This window comes from Dendrobium catenatum, unplaced genomic scaffold (assembly GCF_001605985.2).
Source record: "Dendrobium catenatum unplaced genomic scaffold, ASM160598v2 fragScaff_scaffold_431, whole genome shotgun sequence".
Lineage (NCBI taxonomy): Eukaryota > Viridiplantae > Streptophyta > Magnoliopsida > Asparagales > Orchidaceae > Dendrobium > Dendrobium catenatum.
This window is the reverse complement of record NW_021318893.1, coordinates 114,458-131,999: the sequence shown is the minus strand read 5'-3', so window position 1 is coordinate 131,999 and position 17,542 is coordinate 114,458. Positions and strand designations below refer to the sequence as shown.

The window sequence follows — 17,542 nt, the reverse complement described above, 5'->3', positions numbered from 1 at the left end:
TTGTTCGTGAAATTCTTCTACAATCATCAAATTTTATTAGGCAAAATTTTTATTATCTATATTTAGTTTATGTTAATGCAAGTTTTGTGGCATGATTTTAAATTTATTTAATTATGATATTATTCAATAATTTTTTATTATTTAGAAGTAATTATAAAATTTTAGTTTATATATATTATCTTCAAATTATTAATTTTATAGTTCTAAAAATAATCTTGATATAAGTTTTTAAGAAAATAAGATTTCAATGTATTAAGAAATTTTAGAGAAATAATTATATATTTAAAGGAACATAAAAAAATGCATATATGTATATTTTTTTAAATAAGAAGTAACTTATTTTCACATAGAGATAATATAAAAAATAAGAATTTAATACAAATAAAATAGATTATAAAATATCTACTTAGCATTTTGTTATGACACAGGTGCATAAATTTAAATTCCAACAAGCACAAATCAGATTTGTAGGAGAAAAGCTTGATTGCAACCACAAGAAAAGCTTTGAAATTGCTGAAATAATCAAGAAAAAAGACAAGATACAGTGGATCTTCAATTTGGAAGGAAGAACCTTCTCTCCAACTCTCTAGTCGAAGACTAGAACCCAAACAATCCTAGGAGAAATGCAAATTATGCATAAATTCTCACATAACCTAACCCTAGATATAAAAGAACTATTTAAAGCAAAAACACCAATACAATTTCCTAAACAACCCTTGTTTTTGAATTTTTTCTCCCAAAGCTTTCATTAATTAAATCCTAAATCCCCTCTTAACTTTGCTGGGCCCTACTGAGCCGTCTGCCCCTTTGCTGGGCGGCAGGTTTATTCCACATGGAATAAACTTGAATTGGTCCAACTTGGACCGGTTCAACCGACCCATGAGTCGGTCTAACAATACCCCCCTCCCAAAGAATCATCTTATCCTCAAGGTGAAATGATGGGAATTGGGTCTTCATCCTCTCGTATGGCTCCCAAGTGTAGTCATAGTCTGGCAGGCTCTTCCATTTAATCAAGACTTCATTCTCCCTCCCTTCTCCTTGTTATATCCCTTTAAGCTCCAAAGGCTCTAACACCACTTCTACATCCTCAGTCAGTGACTCCAATAACACTATACTAGCTGCATGCTCCTTTTAGGGCCCTCCTCAACTGTGATGCATGTAACACTTGATGTATGCTGGCTGTCGGGGGCAACCTTAGGCGATAAGCCACTGCTCCAATCTTTTTCAATATCTCATATGGGCCAAAATACTTCGAGGCTAGTTTCTCGTTTTTCCTGTTTGCCACCGTCCTCTATCTGTAAGGATGTAATTTTAAAAACATCTTATCCCCAACTTGGAATTGGATGTCCTTCCTATGTTCATCTGCCTGCTTTTTCATAATCTACTATGCTCTCATCAGGTGCCTCTTCAACTCCTCTAGCACCTATGTCTTTTCTCCAAGTATTTTGTTACTGAAGAGATTGGTGTGCTCCCTTGTCCAAAATGCACCATGTGTGGGGATCTCTGTCGTACAATATTTTGAATGGGTCGTATAAATTTTTTGAATGGGGTCATCTGAGAAGCTGAGTGGTAAGAGGTTTGTGCCAATACTCTGCCCACACTAGCCACTTGGCCTACACTCGAGGTATTTCTAAAACAAAACATTGCAAGTAAGTCTCCAAACTTCTGGTGGCTACTTCCATCTGTACATCTGTCTGAGATTGGTAGGCGGTGCTCTTGTTGAGAACTGTACACTGCAGCATGAACAATTCCCTCCAGAATTAACTGAGAAACACCTTATCTCGATCAAATATTATTGACTTTGGGATTTCATGCAATCTAACCACCTCCCTGATGAATGCTGCTGTTACTATAACGATTGTGTTGGGATGTCGTAAGGGAATGAAATGAGCATATTTTATCAACTTATCAACTACCATCATAATCACTGTGAATTTCTCAGATCGTGGTAGAGGGGAACTTGCTATTAATTATTGAAGAACGTAAAGTAGCAAGGTGGGAACGTTAATCCGAGAAATGACTGCATAATAACCAAAATTTTAAAGGAGAAAATAAGGAAAAGAAAAGTATTTTAATCCTCAAACTATAAATAATTATCAAGCAAACCCAATCAATTGCACTCATTGTGGAGGAAAGCATAAGGTGGAGGATTGTTACAAGTTAAATCATCGATGTTTTATCTGTGGTAGTTCATCTCATTTCATTTCCAACTTTCCAAAGAAAAATTTGACCACCCAAGATACAATGTACAATAAAATCGGGCCTTAAAATCCTTAAACTACAGTGTTTGCTTTGACAAGTGAAGAAGCCCAAACATCAAATGCCACTATGGAAGGTACATTATCTGCCTTTGAAGTTTCATTCTATACTCTTTTTGACTTTGGATCAACTCATTCTTTTGTATCAAATACACTTGCTGCCAAACATCAACTCAAATCCCAGCCATATAAAACTCAACTCATTATCTCAACACCTTTAAGATGATACTTTCAAACCAGAATGTATTATCCAAACTGTGAAATAATAATTCAATCACATGGCATGCCTGTCGACTTACTTCCTTTGCCAATTAAAGATTTTGGAATTATTCTTGGAATGGATTGGTTATCAACATGGAAGGCCAATTTGATTCAAGAAAAGAGTTAAACTTTTATCCTTCAAATCAACAAACTTTTTCTTTCAGGAAAATACCACTTCTATAATGAGTTTAACATATTTTTCTATTGAAGAGAGCATGTAGTCAGAGAATTTCAAAATGTCTTTCCAAAAAATTTACCCGATTTGCTACTAAAACTAGAGGTAGATTTTACAATTGCTTTAATACCAGGAACTTCACCAATTTCTAAGGCACCCTATAGAATTTTGACCTTAGAACTATTAGATTTGAAATTACAACTTCAGGAACTTTTGGATTTAGAGATTTATTTGGCCCAGTGTTTCACCCTAGGGTGTTCTTGTACTCTTTGTGAAGAAAAAAAGATGGATCTTTTCGATTGTGTATAAATTATCGTTCTTTAAATCAAGTGACTATCAACAATAAGTACCCATTATCATGGATTGATGACTTATTTGATCAACAGTTTTAGCGGGTATTATAAATATGATATTATTAAGTTGTAATAATGAATATGTCATAAATATTTTCTAATTTTAAATGGTGCTCTGATATTACATTTGAAACATACATGCATAAATATTTAATTACAACGACATACATAAGATGTATAATAAGGAATTCTTATAATATAAGAAAGTATTATACATTAACTTAAGATGTTTAATACAATGAAATAGTAAGCATCCTAAGTCTTTATTTATCTTCGATGACTTTCATGTCCTGCAAATTAATCTGAAAGCATCTACAAAATGAAACTTAAGGTGAGTTATAAAACTCACTAGGACTTACATGGCATTATACTTCAACATAAAAATATGCATTGATCATTATTGCTTATATTCATATGCACTTATTTTGCTTACATTATCTTAATTATATATTTATTTTTATACATATACAACCAATAATATGAGGCAAACTTATCAAATTATCAAGATTGAGTACAAAACTCAATTTAAACAAAATAAATAAGAAGCTACAAATCACTAATATCTCATATTAGACTTATATGGGCTGTAAGTTCTCAAATATGTATTTATATAGCCCGCTTGGCCACGAAGGCCCTTACAAGCAGCAGTTGCTCAAAATATGTTCATAATTATATACACATATACGTAATTTGACATGCATGAAATTATTCTTATTTTATATCAAAAAATTTATTTTAAATATTATTTGTGAGTCAAAATATAATTATTTACAAATTTTTTCTTACTTTAAATATACTTTATGAGTTATAAAACTCAGTAGGACTTACATGTCAAATACTGGCTGCTAGATTAATTCATCAATTACTTGCATGCTGTATATTTTTAATAACTATTTTAAGATTAGTTTTAATTATTAAAATTACTTAGTTGCTTTAAAGGATTATGATAATTTTTTAGTATGCGTCTTACATTAAATACGGTCAATTGAAAATATAACCCTATTTTGTATAAAAGAAATTAAGATTTTATTTCTTTCATTAATGGCCTATTTTTCCTTTTTTTTAATGCTTATTCAATTAGGACAAATAGGTTTTCCCCTTTTAATGCTAAAAACCTTATTTAAAATAAGAGAATTCAATTTCAATTTAATAAAAAATTATTGTTAATTATTAACATCTATATCTATTTTTTACACGATTTTCTGCTTTTTATTAAGTATTTAAATTAGTTATTAATTATCTATATTTAAAACTAGTGAACTTAAGACAGTAATCACTCTATTTAGAGTAGTTAGTTAGTTAAGTTATATTTCCAAATATCAAAATCAATAATCAAGCATTAAATGACTTTTTAATTAAGAAGAAAATAAAAATATAAAAATTATAAAATTAGTGAAGATTAATTTCATTAAGTTTGGACTAGTGAAATATTGAATTTCTCTAATTTAGAGCGATAGCACATACTAGTTAGGATTCCTGGTTAAGCCAGATCAACTCAGTAGGCTGATTTGATTTGACCTATCCTATTACACTGTTAATTTGCTCATTGTATATGCATAATTATTGCATTTCATTAAATTTCAAATCAGACATTGTCAGCTCTAGAACATACTCCATTCATTGTTCACCTTATTTGGGCACTAATCTCATTTGTTTCTTTCTTTACATCTTCTTGGAATTGACTTGGTATTAAAGCCTCAATCACTATCATCTGATGCTACAAATCATTAATATCTCATATCAGACTTATATGGGGCTGTAAGTTCTCAAATATGTATTTATATAGCCCGCTTGGCCACGAAGGCCCTTACAAGAAGCAGTTGCTCAAAATATGTTCATAATTATATACATATATACTTAATTTGACATGCATGAAATTATTCTTATTTTATATCAAAAAATTTATTTTAAATATTATTTGTACTCTCAAAATATAATTATTTACAAATTTTTTCTTACTTTAAATATACTTTATGAGTTATAAAACTCAGTAGGACTTACATGTCTAATACTGGCTGCTAGATTAATTCATCAATTACTCGCATGCTGTATATTTTTAATAACTATTTTAAGATTAGTTTTAATTATTAAAATTACTTAGTTGCTTTAAAGGATTATGAAAATTTTTGAGTATGCGTCTTACATTAAATACGGTCAATTGAAATTATAACCCTATTTTGTATAACAGAAATTAAGATTTTATTTCTTTCATTAATGGCCTATTTTTCCTTTTTTTGAATGCTTATTCAATTAGGACAAATAGGTTTTCCCCTTTTAATGCTAAAAACCTTATTTAAAATAAGAGAATTCAATTTCAATTTAATAAAAATTTATTGTTAATTATTAACATCTATATCTATTTTACACGATTTTCTGCTTTTAATTAAGTATTTAAATTAGTTATTAATTATCTATATTTAAAACTAGTGAAGTTAAGACAGTAATCACTCTATTTAGAGTAGTTAGTTAGTTAAGTTATATTTCCAAATATCAAAATCATTTCCAAATCAGACATTGTCAGCTCTAGAACATACTCCATTCATTGTTCACCTTATTTGGGCACTAATCTCATTTTTTTCTTTCTTTACATCTTCTTGGAATTGACTTGGTATTAAAGCCTCAATCACTATCATCTGATGCCTATCAGGGCTTTAACTTCAGGTATTCTCGGGGGCTTGCAACATATACTCCTTAGATTTCCTTGGCTCTTGGACATAGAGGGCATCAAGGTTAAGCTCGATGCCCTAGCCTAAGTTGGCTATTGCTCTTCTGACAGGCATATCATTATATTTCAATGAGCCGACTTTGGATGGGGCACAATGAGTCTAAAAAAGTTGTCAGATTCATGATCCACAAACCTTATTCTTGACATGTCTATAAGGATTTTGTTTGGATACTATGTATTATTTCGATGGCTGTTGATTTTTTTCAATTATTGAGCATCATGAATCGTCATCTGATAATGCACTATCATAAAAACTTGCAATCATTCTTAGATATTTTGTTTTTGAATGAGAATTTTGCAAGTCTGTTCGCCTCAAAATATGCATGTTTGTCATGTTGCTATTTACTAGTTCATGTACCACAGTCTTTCTCTTATCAGAAAAATAAAAATTTTCGACTCCATGTAACGTATCTCTTTCAATTATGTGCTCTTATATGTCTCTTATTTTGTATCATCATCAAAGGCTCTGATGAAAATAGCTACTCAACTCCCTAATAAATTAAGGGAGATTGCAAACTTGTGGCTTCCACCTATATATAGAAGACTTGTAAGCTATGATAAGAAGGAAAGAGATATAACAGAAAGATGCCTTATGAAGATGAAGTCAATCATATGTCCTCCTCCACCAGCTCTTTCGAAGGTACTCATTATGATTGTTTTCTTCTAAGCCTTCAACAAAATATGCCTATGATGATATACTTCTAGTTTATATGAATTTATATTCTCTTTTCCTATACTTTCTTTAAAGTTTGAGTTTTTTCCCATAAATGGACAAGTAGGATCATATAAATATTTGTTTATCTTCCTCTACTAATTATTTATGCTCTTATTAGAAAGCAACACCTTAGAAATCCTTAGTTTCATTTCACGGATATTTGGTTCCATGAACTGAAGGAGTAAGTTCTTTATATATGTTGAGGCAGCACGGAATCACAAGAAGGGCATGATACGTTTCATTTTCTTAACCTTTAGATGATGGCACAATTACTATCCTTGCGTCTTCTTGTTTCTTTTAATTTTTTTCTCCTACAAGTGAAGAATTTGCTGGTTTTCAGGCTCAACATTAATCCAGAAGTCCGCAGGTTCTCCATGCGTGTGTGACCTTTCTCTTTTTCTTCCCATGACATTACCTTAACTTTTATCTCACCTAAAACCCCCTTTTCTGCAGTCTTTGAACATAATTTGATTAGATGCTGTTGTTCTTGCACTTCTTTCGCTGAATACCGAATAAAAATTTTCCAAAAAATTATTTTCTATTGGGAATATGTATTTCTAGTTTGATTTTACACTAGAGGTTCTTTTGAAGTTGATGCTTGTATGTTGATTTGCCTAATTATTTGCATATTGTTGATCATGTTAGTTGCAATTCATTTTGTTGCTGATTTTGCGGTTGCCATATATATCACATGTGGTGCTTTGGTGTATGCTATTTGCAGATGACTTGATTTTGATAGGTAGACCTCTTGCAAAGTAGCAAGAATTAGAATAATATAAGACATTTTTAAAATATAAGTGGCGTAAGATTCATAAAACAAAATGAAATATACAATATACAATTCTAGTGGATTTGAAATATACAATATTGAGCAAGAGTTCCTCTCGCGTGCAACGTCTAGAGTCGATCGAACAAGAAGCAAGAGAAGTTGAGTGCAAGACCTTTTGTTTGCGTATGGAAAGAGTTGAGAGTTCAATGACAAGCAAGAGTGCAAGACCTTTGATCAGACCAGAGGGATTTGAGGCCTTGCGTGTACTTCCTACGGGGTCGATCGAACAGGAGTGTTCGGGTGGAGTCGGATGACTAATTTGCATTGGTTTGAAGGCTGGCTAGATCGAACAAGATGAAATTTGCCAATAGCTATGCAGCTTGAGACTTGTTTTTCTGCTGCTGTCTTAAAGCTTGTCACAACCCTAAAAATAGGATTTTTTCCTGTTGTCGTGCCTTCATTGCCGACCTTCCCTTGCGGTTCTTGTCCTATATATAACCAATACATCCTTCATTGTTGTCCTGCTTAATATAGCCTTCATTGCTTCTATTTCTCACCACAATATCTGAAGCTAATTTCTCCCAAAGTTTTGATCAAATGGAGGACTCTATAGTGCACCAAGAGGCTTGATAACTCTACTTTTTTGGGACTAATTATCAAAATATGAATGATAGATCTGTATTCCCCAGCTTGAGGGGGAGTTTTAAATCCCAGTTGTCCCTTGACACTTGATTCCACGGCCAGGATGAAAATTCGTGGGGGGCTTACCTGGATCATCCTGATCTTTGTTAAATCCCTTCCATCCCTTGATACTTGATCCCACGACCAAGATAGGAATTCGTGGGAGGCTCACCCGGATCACGCCGATGTTCTTCCATATTTGGGTGGCTGATTTAGGAAGGATTATCTTAGGACAATCATACATGGTTATGTAATTATTTGTTTCTTTATTAAGATATCTTATATAGATCTATAAATAGGGATAATTTTGTGCAAAAAAATGGAATCATTTTGCCTCTCCAATTCTTTGAATTTAACAGAAGCCTCAAAGGATAGTGATTGTTTCAATGCACTTCCTCTCAGCTACCTCAACCTCGAGTACACTGCCTGAATAAATCACACATTCATGCACGCCTGAATAAATCCTTAAGTAAAGCCCTGAATAAATCACACATTCATGCACCCCTGAATTGCTATAACTTCCTCTCACCTACCTCAACCTCGAGTACACTGCCTTTGCCACGACCACTACCGTCGCAGCCACCATCAATGATCACTTGAAAGCAACACACCACCACCACCTCCTCTAAAAATTTTTTAGTATTAATCTTATCTTTATGTTGATGAAAATAATTTATGAATAAGGATGATGACTGAAATAAATGAAGAAGAAGCATATTAGGAGGTATTAGACACTATAGGATGAGACAAGGGAGAGTCCTATTTGTTATATGACGACTCAAATAAATACACCCTAAGTGATGACAGTACATATTATTTTCTAATTGTTGCCAACTATTTCAATCTTTTATATAAACATTTACTTTTAATTTTTATTTGCACTTTACACAATTTTTTTGATTTTGAGGCTCACATCACAAAACGCTTTGAGGCTTACACCTCGCCTCAAGAAAAGAAAATGCCTTAATACCCAATTGCACAATTTTAAACATTGATTTGAACTTCCTAGACTACAAAATGATTTCCCACATATGCCCAGCTATTCCCAAGTAAATTTCCCATTTAATATTCTTGAAACTTGGCAAAAACATACTTGTTAATGAGCCTCTTTAATTACCTCCTTGCTGGTTACGAAAATGCATACTAATTAACCTCCTCAATTTCTTTGATGACATGGACTAGGCTTTGAAAATTTGAGTCCATGTTGGAGTTTTTAGGATCAGTCCAATTTTTTTGGATCAAACCATTTAGTGCTTCCTTGAAATATTTGATTCTAAGTCTTGTAATTGGGCAACTGGGAAGAGACAAAGGGTCTTGAGCTTTATTCTCATGTGTATGCTCATCATATCCAGCTCCTTGGTTTGCATCACGTCCCTTGATATTTGATCCCATGGTCAAGATGAGGATCCGTCGGAGGCTCACTTGCATCACACTGATGTTCTTCCATATCTGGGTGGCTGATTCAGGAAGGATTATATTAGGACAATCATGTATGGTTATGTAATTATTTGTTTCTTTATTAAGTTATCTTGTATAGATCTATAAATATGAATAATTTTGTGCAATAAAATGGCAGCATTTTCCCTCCCTAATTCTTTGAATTTAGCAGAAACCTCAAAAGATGGTGATTGTTTTAATGAACACTTAAAAAATTCCTGAAAGCCACTTGAAAGATTTTGCACGTAAGCTCTTATATTCACTTCTCCATTTGGTTTTTACTGTCATACGTATGCAGTATTTATACCCTCAGAACCTCAAAATATCTATTTAATTATATCAATAAACATCTCAAAAATCTCCTCAAAACTCTCCTTCCAATTGCTAGCTCACAAGGAATTCAACTGCTAATTGAAATTATCTTTTTGTGCAACAAATTGGGCTTAAAGGCTATAGCCGCAAACCTTTGTATGAGACCCTGTCGTGCACAAGCTGGGGTTGGTCCATCAAGCTCTATGGATGTGTGTTCTTGAGAAGCTGATTAATGGCAGTTTTAAATTTATAATTACTTAATGATTATAAAGGGTAAAGCATTCACTTCTATATGTCAAATCGTATGCAAACAATTCATGGAATCAAAATTAAGTTGAAATTCATTATTTATGTGATAAGTACTCGTTTGATCATAATTAACACTTAATTAGACTATGTAAACAAATTTAATGTAATGTATGAAACGTCTGAAGCTTTGTTAATTTGCCAACACATAAAACGAGATTATTGATTGAAATCATTACACTCATTTTAAATTTTTGCGGTGATTGAGCCTTTGCAATCTCCATTAAAATATCATTTATGGGTAAGCTTGATGCTTTATTGTGCGATGAGGGAGAGTAATCTCCGTTGTTTTCTTGAAGGTAGCAATGAACCCCTTGTCAGCTTGTAAGCAATTAGTCCATGGAGTCGATTTCTTGGGTGAATAGCTATAATGCCCTCAAAATGATCAAAATAATATAAGTATTAACTTCCTCTAAATATTAACTTATTTTATTATAAGTTTATATAGATGTAAATTTATTTAATAGAATAATCAACTTAGTTAATTAACAATTAATTAGATAGTGGATAATACTGTAGCATGTCATTTATTTAATATATATTTTACTATAGCTATTCCACTAAACTGAGCATGCAAGGGATTGATTTTGGCATGCTGCAATCTGACGACTAAGGGTGAGTTTGGTGGACTAAGTGAAAAGAGCACTGAGATATAAAATAGGTTTTAGTTCACTTCTCATTCCCAATTTTTTTTTACCACATATAAGTTTATCTGGAGTTTACTAAGCTGTTGTGAGCGGGTGCTAGAGGATTCGTGAAGGCTCAGTTGAGAGGATAAAGTCCAGGTAAAACAATCTATAATTACTAAATTGAACTTTTGCTGAAATCTATGGTTAAAAAGGATGGAATGTAATAATGTTTGCTGAAATCAGTTGGTGATAGCTGAGTTCATTGTGATAGATTGTTGGATATAGGAAAAGAAAAAAAAGGATTATTATTGAATGAAGAGGAACTTAATTGAGATTGTTTACAAGAGAAAAGAAAGACAAAGTCTAGGAGAACAAATTCTTAACGAGATGAGATAGCCAACCAAGATTATAAGAATTAGTAAATGTTTTATTATAGCACTTCATCTTGATTATGCTTATGACCATATGCATTTCAATTTATTTTAGTTATTTTGTATGAGCATGATCGAATATGTATGAAATTGTTTATGTAGAGAGTAATCTTTATTAATGTTAATGATTTCATAAGTCTAAAAGGATAAATATTCATAAACAAATGAATGAGAAAAAGGGTGGCTAAAGCGCAACTAAAGGCAGAGCAACTAAAGGGTAGCTAAAGCACAACTAAAGGGCAGCTAAAGCACAGCTAAAGGGTAGCTAAAGCGCACCTAAATGGCAGCTAAAGGCAACTAAAAGGCAGTTAAATGGCAGTTAAAGGGCACCTGAAGAGCAGCTAAAGCGCAACTAAGTCATCAAAAACATATGTCATTAGGGCTAAAAAGGATGACTATATGAAAAGTGAAATAAGTTATATATAGGGGATAGGCCCGCACAAGTAAATGCGAAAGACCTAATGAGGTAAGCCTACACTCTCAATTCTAAAAGTTGAGAAATTTGACTCAACCCTGAATGAGAGAACAATTTCCATTCTAAAAAGTTGGGAAGTTAGACCCAACCTTGAATTGGAACGCTGAAAAGGTGCAAAAACTTATAGCTATTATATGACTTATTTAAAAATGTTAAACAGTTTTGTTAAGATGAATAATACTGCTAAGCTAAGCACTTCTAGGTTCAATATGACCTTTCAATATGTGTTTTAACTATGTTAGCATTGCTAAGCATTTCTTATTTGTTTATCATTATTTCTTAAAAATTGTTTGTATATTTCATTGAGCCTAGCTCATTAGCAGTGATTGTACTGCAGGAAAGGGAAGGAGCCCTTGGGACAATAAAAAGAGGTGATCGTTCTTTTGGTGTAAATACGTTTTGGGTGTGCAAAGAGATCTGAATGCTAGATGTACAGACTTTTGGGTATGTGAATGAATTTTAAAAGTTTTAATAGAGCTTTGTATTTACTTTAATTATATTTGATGTTCATTAAGGGGCATTATATGCTTCCTATTACTAATAATGAAATTAGATAGGTTGGCAAATTAGGGGAGTCTAAATAGATTTATTTCACTTACTTCATTATGAAAGTAATAGCTTGGAATGGGTGTTAGTATGAAGGAACCGGTTTAGATTTTCCTTCTCTATTATACTCCAGATTGACCGTTAAGGGGTAGGTCAAATTGGGGTGTAACAGAAATTGGTATCATAACCAAATTAAGATAAAATGGAAGCATAATTGGATTTAGAAGAAGTAGGATGAGATATATACAGAGCTATAGGTTGAATCAAGTTTTATTGGAATTGTGCATTCATTTTAGTACAATAGCATACTTGCTTATTTAATGCTTTGAATGATTATGTTTATTACAATGAGTATATGTATTGTATGAATTACCTATATGCATATATATAGTTATGTCTGAAGAGTTGCCAGAAAGAATGACGGGTCAATCATCCCGGCCAGATATCTAAACAAGAATGAATGAAGGAAACAAATCTAAATAACTTCAAGATATTGTGCAATTGATATCACAAGTGGTAAATAAAATGACATCAATGGAGAAATCTTCTACTAGCGCTGGATCTAGATCTGAAAATGATAGTGAAGTGGATCGACTTTTAAAATTATTTCAAGCTTTTAAACCACCAGCATTTAAGGGTGCAAGTGATCCAACCATAGCTGAAGACTGATTGTTAAAGATTGAAAATATTTTAGATGGTATGATCTATCCCGAAAATAGAAAAGTACCATTGGCGACATTTATGTTAGAAGGAGAAGCAAAAAAGTACCATTGGCTAGATTGAGTTGTAGGTGGTTTAAGGAGCTTCTCAACCAATGACATGTTGACTTTGATTTAGGTCTTCATGATGAATTGATCAATCTGACCCAGGCAGATACAGGTATAAAATTGTTATGATAAGGCATTTGCTTTATTTCCTTATCCTTTGTCTATATTCTTTTTAAAAAGGGTCAAGTACAGAATCATCTCTCTTTTTCTCTTTCCTATCTAGGCTAGATAGTACTTGTACCGTCAATATTCTAGAGATGGATAAGACAATATGCAATGCCACCTTTCTAGAAGTGTTGGCAAGAGGGTTGTAGAAAAGCAAAAGAAACTAATTGACCTACATTCAAGTGCTTATAATAGAAAAGGATCTTTTTTTAGAAACAACTTAATATTCTTATCAGATTACAGTAACATGTATGAAACTTTGAAGAACTAATGGACTTAAATAATTGGAACTAGTGACCTAACTATTAAGTGGCCCAAACTTGCGAAACTTGGATTTTATTTTCTTTTAATGTTTAACTCTAGGTTCATTTATCTGCATTGTATCAAACTAATTTTGCACTAAAATCTATTAGTGAAAATTTGTTCTTCCTAATCAATGTGAGGTTCCATCACTCTTTTTCTAGCGTCTATATAAAATCAATTTTGCTTTGTCTGAGAAAATCAGCTGGCAGTTGTAATTATTGATCCAACATTATCTCATATTCTTTTGAACATTGCTTATTTTAAGGTGTCATAATCCTCGAAGATTTCCAATGAAAGATTTTATGTATCCTGTGTTAGTCAATATATTTTTTCTATTTATGGATTATTTTCTGAAGTTTTTCTTTTTGAATTGACGCATGCTATGCATGGGAGAATAAATGTGATTGAATGTGAGTACGGTATTCATTTTTCTTCTTCTTCTTCTTCTTTTTCTTTTTAAATTAAGGCATTCTGCTATCTTATTCTAAATATGTTTTCCTCAGTCATGTCACATTTAAAAAAATTAGAAACTTGCATTATGACATAACAGGCATTAGCCCATGATCTGAAGAGTAATTTACTAGCAAGGATTATGGACGTGCAATACAATAGTCATATGAAGGCGTGCATCATCCAGGCTTGGGGATGGTACGTGTGCTTACTTGGTCCGAGCTTACTAAATAATAGACAACTTCTCAATCGGATGCTGAAAATCCCTGAGCAGACATTTACTGATGTGGATCCACAAGTTCAGATTGCATCGCTGGTAACCAGATAAACTTCATTATATTCTTTCACTTAAGGTCTTATTTTCTGAAATCATGATTTTGTATCAGCTAAACTATAAAATGCAAATTTTGTCTAATTAGCCATGTCCAACGCTTTAGTGAGGCTTACATGCATTTTTGCGGTTGTTCTTCCTTTTAACATTTTTGTATTATTAATATGATTTTATGTCACTATAAGTATAGATTATTTGTATTGGTGTTTATGTTATTGTTTAGCTATGTTAGATGAATATAGTTGATTAAGTTCCCTGATAGTGAAATTAGTATGGTCTTATCCTTGAATTTTCTCTTGTGATGCATGTATGCAGAAAGCTCGGTTCATGTTTGTAGAGCTGTTTGTCATTTGCGTTTCTTAAAATTATTTTCATTTTAAGGATACGCTGATATATTTAAATTTATAAACATGCAACTATTGTAGGAACCATTTCATTAATTTTCTAACGTCTACTTATCACCATAAGCATTCTTCGTTCATGTTTTCAGCTATTAGATGATTACGCAGGTTGCTTGGGAGCGTCTGATCGATGCATTCCTGTCCTCTGAAATGCATCCAGTTCAGGAAGCAGTTAATCACGAAACGATTCCTGACTGTAGCAGAATTTCAAAAAGAGGTAATGATGAACTTGATAAAGACTTGCTGAGAAGATTAAAGGTCCTAATGGTGCCCCTGCAAGGCATTATATCAAATGAATTTGGCATTTCAGTTCACATGTCATGTCTTAACACATGGCACTATCTCCTGCATAAGCTTGACCTTTTAATTAATCATCCTTTAGTTTTACAGATTTCTTTCAGACCTATCACTGAAGTGATATTTTCAAAGAAGCCTTGTAATGAAAATATTTGTTTGTGGAAACCATGCCTTGATTTGTTTGATCAATATATCTCTGGAATAACCAACTCCAAGGGGATGGATTTAGTTCCTGCAGGGTGCCCTTGCGGTTTTATGAATGAAAATGGCATTCCCGTATCTTCTTTCGCTAGTAGATTTACATGGATCAATTCCATTAAATGGTTGCCATTGAAGTTTAGCGATTTAGATTTTCCTCTAATGATAATTAGAACTATTATTAATCACAGTCTGACAACACAAATAGACCCTGAAATCAGAACATTTGCTCTCAGCTCTGCCCTGAGAATCTTCAAATCTGTCATACAAGGGGTTAAAGCAGAAACTAAATGGTCTAATATTCCTTGTGATGTCATCCAGTTATGCTTAAACACTATTATAAAGTTCCTTAAAGAACTTTGTGAGGACATATCTTCAAGAAATGATTGGAATCACTCTCATGATTTGCTATGGATGGCTTTTCAGTCTGTAATAGTTGTCAGAGAAGAAATGGGTTTTTTGCTAGCATCTCCTCTTTATCAGTTTACCTTAGACCTCATGTACATCAAAGATGGGAAATCATCTGAAGTTACTTGCTGTCCTTTTGTTCAGGCTATGAGTGAAGGTTTAATGGGTTATATGGACGTGGTATCTCCAATGATCTATACTGAGTTTTTGCTTTTGTGTGTGCTGGCTCAATTTATTCTACATCTCTCAGAGATGGATGGTATTCCAATTGCAATTCAGCAGAAGTTTCTTTTCTCTTTGAATCCTTCAGTCAATTTACTTGCTGCAGTTTGTTTCCTCTATGTTCACCTAAGCAAACCACTCAATGCAAAGATGAGCTCTTTGGTGATGTGGAGAATCATTGCAAAGAGCCTAATGAAGAACACAGACGGGGTTTTTGATATTTCGGTCTTGAGAGTAGACGGACCTGACACTTTATACACTGTTCTTTATTGTTTCATTTGCTACCCCTTTGTACTTTTTTGTACTAAAAGTATGGATGGTGATTGCTCAAGTTTATGTTTGATCTCTTCACAAAGAGGTCTTCTCCTGGAAGCCCTGGTAGAAGTGTGGAATAACCTTTTTGATCATTTAAACCATGAATCAAATGCATGTATTCAGTCCTCCGAGAATGATTTCTCAAATGGTCTATGTGAACTATTAATCAAGGTGCTTGATGAAAACAAAAACTTGCAGCACAACTCATCAGACAATTCTCAAAACATTGATTTTTTCTTAATTTTTTCTGAAATGCTAATTTGCATTTTGGTTCATATTAAGCCGTTGGATAGTGAAAGTTTAAGAGTGGCATTAGGTGGAACAGAAAAGCACTTCAGCCCCATTAGAAATGTTTTTATTCTCTTTGGCAGGTGAATTTTACTTGTTCCTTCAATTCGAAAATAGCATGATAGATTTGGTTTCAAAATATTTGTTTTTCCTACACTTATGAAAAACTTACATACCAATGAGTAGCTTGTACATAACAATTGTGCTGCATAATGCAGATTCTTGGGAATATCACTAATGATATTGAAAATAAACCAGCAATGTGGGGTTGCGATGATTGACAGGTAGCTGTTTTATGACTTATTTATATATGATATTGCTATCTTGCTTCTGTAGATGATGACACCTTTTGCCGTTGCTTATACTATGCTCATGTGTTTCCTTGATGTGAGCTGCAGGGTTTTTGATGCTGTAATTAGATTAGTTGGCAATGTTTGCTTGAAGCAAGATATTCTTATGGTCTTAGAGGTCTGTACTAGATTTTGCCTCATTGAATGCATCATGATCATCTTCATTTCAACTGCATGTGATTCTAATAATTGATATTCCAACAGCATGGTTATATAATAAGGGGAGAAATGTCTTCTGAAAGTATGAAAAATTGGATGTTCTTTACAGCAATTTTAATTTATATTTTTTGCAGCATATTGCTGCTTGATGTTGTCAAATAATTGAGCACATCTAGAGATACTTAAGTCCTATGGCTCTATCATAGTTACGTTGGACAAATCATTTGATAAGTATTGCAGATCAGTAGTCTCCACAGATCTGGAATAAGTCAATTACATTTGTTGTATTATAGATTTTGTTATATAGCTTTGGAATTGCACAGTTGAATCACACTCTTAAAATGCATTGTGTTATGTTATAACTATTATTTTATCTCTTCTAATCTATTATTTTGATTGCACTCACTCTGGTATATTAACTTTGTAGTGTGCTGAGTTATAGTTTATGTTCAAAGATTTTTGAACCTATATTAATTCATGTTGGAATTGAATTGAGTTCCAAGAATGATTGAATAACATTTGAACAAGATTCAAATATGATTCAAACTATGTTTGAATATGGACCCAACATTGGTATAACTTTGTTCAAACTTTTTTCAAATACCAGTGTCAAAAGTGCGAGGGTATTTTGATCCGAAAGAAAATTTTAAGTATATTTCCCCCAACTATTTTTTGGTGCTACGATAGCTCAAAGATCGGAACTGTTTGCTTCCTTCGTATCCCTTATGACTTCTCTTGTAAACAATTTATGTAGGCTTCGTTTGGTACGATTTTTTTATTGCTTCTTTTTAATTTTTGTATTAAAACTCTATTTT

At 32.8% G+C, this 17,542-nt stretch overlaps 1 protein-coding gene across 2 annotated transcripts in view; it reads left to right on the top strand.

Moving 5' to 3' along the window:
* Positions 1-16,764, top strand: part of LOC110091900 — a 23,909-nt gene extending 7,145 nt beyond the window's left edge. Inside the window, exons 5-9 of one of the 2 annotated variants that reach the window (XM_020816203.2) lie at positions 6,236-6,412; positions 13,859-14,074; positions 14,599-16,301; positions 16,437-16,502; positions 16,617-16,764. In XM_020816203.2, the coding sequence (XP_020671862.2) occupies positions 6,236-6,412; positions 13,859-14,074; positions 14,599-16,301; positions 16,437-16,502; positions 16,617-16,761 (2,307 nt within the window). In that variant the 3' untranslated portion in view covers positions 16,762-16,764. The remainder of the gene's footprint in view (positions 1-6,235; positions 6,413-13,858; positions 14,075-14,598; positions 16,302-16,436; positions 16,503-16,616) is intronic. The other variant, XM_028694258.1, reaches the window with a different exon arrangement.
* The last annotated feature ends 778 nt before the right edge of the window (positions 16,765-17,542 follow it).